The sequence below is a fragment of the Eucalyptus grandis genome, chromosome 6 (assembly GCF_016545825.1).
Source record: "Eucalyptus grandis isolate ANBG69807.140 chromosome 6, ASM1654582v1, whole genome shotgun sequence".
Lineage (NCBI taxonomy): Eukaryota > Viridiplantae > Streptophyta > Magnoliopsida > Myrtales > Myrtaceae > Eucalyptus > Eucalyptus grandis.
The window spans coordinates 55731025-55734968 of NC_052617.1; the positions used below are offsets into that span (position 1 = coordinate 55731025).

A 3944-nucleotide genomic window follows, 5' to 3' on the forward strand; every position below is an offset into this window, starting at 1 on the left:
TATACATGTCAAAGTCATGATTTTCAAAGGATTGAAGCATTTTGGGGAAATTGTCCAATAGGTAAAGATATAAATGTTCACTTCGTCCAAGCCCAATAAGCCCAAAACACAAATTCGATTGACCTAAGGAAACGGCATTTTTGACTCCTAAGAATAACGAATTAGTCTTTAAATTACCAACGTCTGAAGTAGGGGTGAGCGCGGTTCCCGAGTAGAAACGCCACCCCTTCTTCGTCCGCGGTCCGCGCGGTTCCCGAGTAGAAACCACCGCGTAGAAACCCCACCCCTTCTTCTTCCGCCGTCCGCGCCGCCCTTGCCGCCGTGAAGCTCTTCTTCTCTCTTTCCGCTTACACCGGCGATGGAGCACGGGAACCCTTGGAGATTGTGGCAGGGGACGACGGAGCCCTGGGCGGAGAGTCTGCAGTGCCATTCTTGCCGCAAGATGCGTGATATAAGCGACGGATGGTACTGCCCCGAGTGCTTGGAAGGGCACCCGCGGAAGTTGAAGGAGTTAGAGCTCGAGAAAGCATTCTTGACCTTGACTAACCAAGAAAAGTTCGCGGACGTCAGCTTGATCGCCGCGGACGATCCCAACGGAGTCGCGGTGCTTTCTCCTGGTAAGCATTGAATTCCCCTTCCGTCGCTGATTATGCTTCTGATTTTACTGGCATTTTGGGGAATTTGCAAGAGACTCTCGATTAACCCGTATATGTTGAGTTTGAATGTTTCCCGGTTATGATTATTGCATTTTTTCCTTTGATTTTGCCCGCATGCTGGGGAATTTGTGAAAGAGACTCCCGTTCCTCGCTTCTGAGTATCGACATTTTTCTTCGCATGTTATTCGTCTCTCTTCACTAAGGAGAATACCGCTTGTTATTCTATATGTCGGTGTGGAAGTATTGAGTGTAGGAAGGGATTGCTTTGTCTAGACATAGATTTGCAAGCAAAATTAGGAAAACCAGCCCAGGTACAAGCGAACTGGAAATTTAATGTGTCTTGCTTTTTGTGGGTTATGCATTGCCCTGGGCTTGTAGTGTGTTTCTCGCTTCCTCCTCAGTTCAATTTACATTTTTTTAGGGGAGCTTATCATCTGAAATCGAAATTGGTCGGTGTAGTTGTGAAATCGAGTTTTCAGTGTAGCTTACTAGTTGACGAGTTTCCTCTTTTAACTTTCTATTTGCAATCAGGCTGGCCGGTCCCCAAACTTTAAAGCCATAATGGAAGAGGGCTGTGCTGACACGATTCAAATAAGAAAGGTATCGCATAAAGCCCTTAAGGCTTTCATCAAATACCTTAACTCTGCTGAGGTATGTCTGGACGAGCCAATTGCTCGTGAGCTCTTGGTGTTGGGGAAATGTTATGCCATTAAGCAGCTTCAGGATCACTGTGAGAAGTTCTTGCTTTGAAAGCGATTAACCACAAAGCCAAGCTTCTGCTTAAGGCCAGTGTTCTTTATCTTAAACAATTTGGATTCAGTACCCGACACCGTGCTGCACCTCATGAAGGAGATGCTCCGAACTGAGCAATTGATCTAGGTCGAGGTCCTATTTTTTGTGCATAGCAAAGTATGAGGTGCAAATTTTCATTTCATTCATCGGATTACTCGGCTTTTAATCTTTTACCATCGGATTGATGACTTTCTTTGCCTTCTACATATTAATGGCATTTTTTTCTCGCTGCATTTTTTTTTCTTTTGGTCATGAAATGATACATGTACTTTGGCTTACGTTGGTGGTTATCCTATATGATAGAACAATTGGCTGAGGAGTTGGTCAAGAGCGCAGGCTATTTTCCTTGAGCTTGCTACATTTCTTTGAGGTTGTTATGTCTGCCTACTCAATGCTGACTACATTTTTCCTAGAGCTTGTTATGTCTGCCTACTCAATAGCTCATAGGAAAGAGAACAAAAGAAATCGTCTAGGAAAAGAGAACAAAATAAATCGTACCATCTTTGGGAAAGAGGTTCGACGCCCATATTTAAACAGCATTATCGCATGCAAACGCTCCATTACAAATACTGTTATCTGTAAACGCCACAAGGAAATGTAACCTTGAAGAGGAAAAGAAGACAGTAATCTTCTCAAACACCACAGTCCACAGCTAGGGTTGGGTATATCATTGAAATGACTCTGCTTCATCAAACAAGGCCGAGATAGAGACGTAGTTTACCAATTAGAGAGTCGATATCGGTATGAGAGCCTCAATAGCTGCTCACATAGGATGTTTCGACGCTATTGAAATAGAATGCATCAGAGACCAATTTGTCTTTTGGTTGTAAAGCCAACCAAATAATTGTGTCGGCACCTTCCTCTTTAGTTCTGACCTTTGCGGAAAGCATTATCAAACAATAAGAGATAAATCAGAGTAAAAATAGAGCCAAGTAAATATGAGAACTTTAGTGATACACCACCTGTGCTCTTGGGTACAGCATTCACCACCTATGCTCTTCTAGTTTAGCGAGAATACATTCTATAATCATGTCCAACACAATGAGCGGGTCACTGTCGATGAGTGCTGAGAAGTCTGGATGTTTTGGAAGAAAGACCTGGATTGTGAATTGCCAAATTATTTGAAAAGGTTGTGCTTCCCGCATGAGGCATCATCTAGACGATGTTACTGTTCATAGTCATTGTTAACTCTTATCTCTTATCTGTTCTGATAGGTAGCGCTAAGAGAAAAGTGGGCTGAGGTACACAAGAAGAGTGGGATCAGCTTCTACTCGGTGCACCCTGGTTGGGCTGAGAAACCAGGAGTTGCCAAGAGCTAGCCTGGTTTCTCTAAATCGTATGGCAATCTTTTTAATTGTGGTTACTTTCTTAGTTCACCGCCTCCTATTTACTTGGCTCTATTTTTACTCTGATTTATCTCTTATTGTTTGATAAGGCTTTTCGCAAAGGTCAGAACTAAAGAGGAAGGTGCCGACACAATTATTTGGTTGGCTTTACAACCAAAAGACAAATTGGTCTCTGATGCATTCTATTTCAATAGCGTCGAAACATCCTATGTGAGCAGCTATTGGAGGCTCTCATACTGATATCGACTCTCTAATTGGTAAACTACGGTCTCTATCTGGCCTTGTTTGATGAAGCAGGAGTCATTTCAATGATATACCCAACCCTAGCTGTGGACTGTGGTGTTTGAGAAGATTACGTCTTCTTTTCCTCTTCAAGGTTACATTTCCTTGTGGCGTTTATAGATAACAGTATTTGTAGTGGAGTGTTTGCATGTGATAATGCTGTTTAAATATGGGCGTCGAACCTCTTTCCCAAAGATGGTACGATTTGTTTTGTTCTCTTTTCCTAGACGATTTCTTTTGTTCTCTTTCCTATGAGCTATTGAGTAGGCAGACATAACAAGCTCTAGGAAAAATGTAGTCAGCATTGAGTAGGCAGACATAACAACCTCAAAGAAATGTAGCAAGCTCAAGGAAAATAGCCTGCGCTCTTGACCAACTCCTCAGCCAATTGTTCTATCATATAGGATAACCACCAACGTAAGCCAAAGTACATGTATCCTTTCATGACCAAAAAAAAAAATGCAGCGAGAAAAATGCCATTAATATGTAGAAGGCAAAGAAAGTCATCAATTCGATGGTAAAAGATTAAAAGCCGAGTAATCCGATGAATGAAATGAAAATTTGCACCTCATACTTTGCTATGCACAAAAAATAGGACCTCGACCTAGATCAATTGCTCAGATCGGGAGCATCTCCTTCATGAGGTGCAGCACGGTGTCGGGGTGCGAATCCAAATTGTTGAAGATAAAGAACACGGCCTTAAGCGAAGCTTGGCTTTGTGGTTAATCGCTTTCAAAGCAAGAACTTCTCACAGTGATCCTGAAGCTGCTTAATGGCATAACATTTCCCCAACACCAAGAGCTCACGAGCAATTGGCTCGTCCAGACATACCTCAGCAGAGTTAAGGTATTTGATGAAAGCCTTAAGG

At 42.6% G+C, this 3944-nt stretch overlaps 1 protein-coding gene across 1 annotated transcript; it reads left to right on the plus strand.

The window, feature by feature from the left end:
* Positions 1–358: 358 nt before the first annotated feature.
* On the plus strand, positions 359–2767 carry LOC120294563. Its single transcript, XM_039314719.1, has 4 exons — positions 359–617; positions 1035–1105; positions 1188–1307; positions 2663–2767. Exons 1-4 carry the CDS (start codon positions 359–361, stop codon positions 2765–2767), a joined length of 555 nt encoding a protein of 184 aa, XP_039170653.1.
* The last annotated feature ends 1177 nt before the right edge of the window (positions 2768–3944 follow it).

Bases quoted from the DNA above. Each gene is read 5' to 3' on its own strand.
- LOC120294563 (XM_039314719.1), top strand. From the start codon at position 359: ATGGAGCACGGGAACCCTTGGAGATTGTGGCAGGGGACGACGGAGCCC. The intron at 1,106-1,187 runs GTCGGTGTAGTT...ATTTGCAATCAG, and splicing joins ATCATCTGAAATCGAAATTG to GCTGGCCGGTCCCCAAACTT. The intron at 1,308-2,662 runs GTATGTCTGGAC...CTGTTCTGATAG, and splicing joins AATACCTTAACTCTGCTGAG to GTAGCGCTAAGAGAAAAGTG.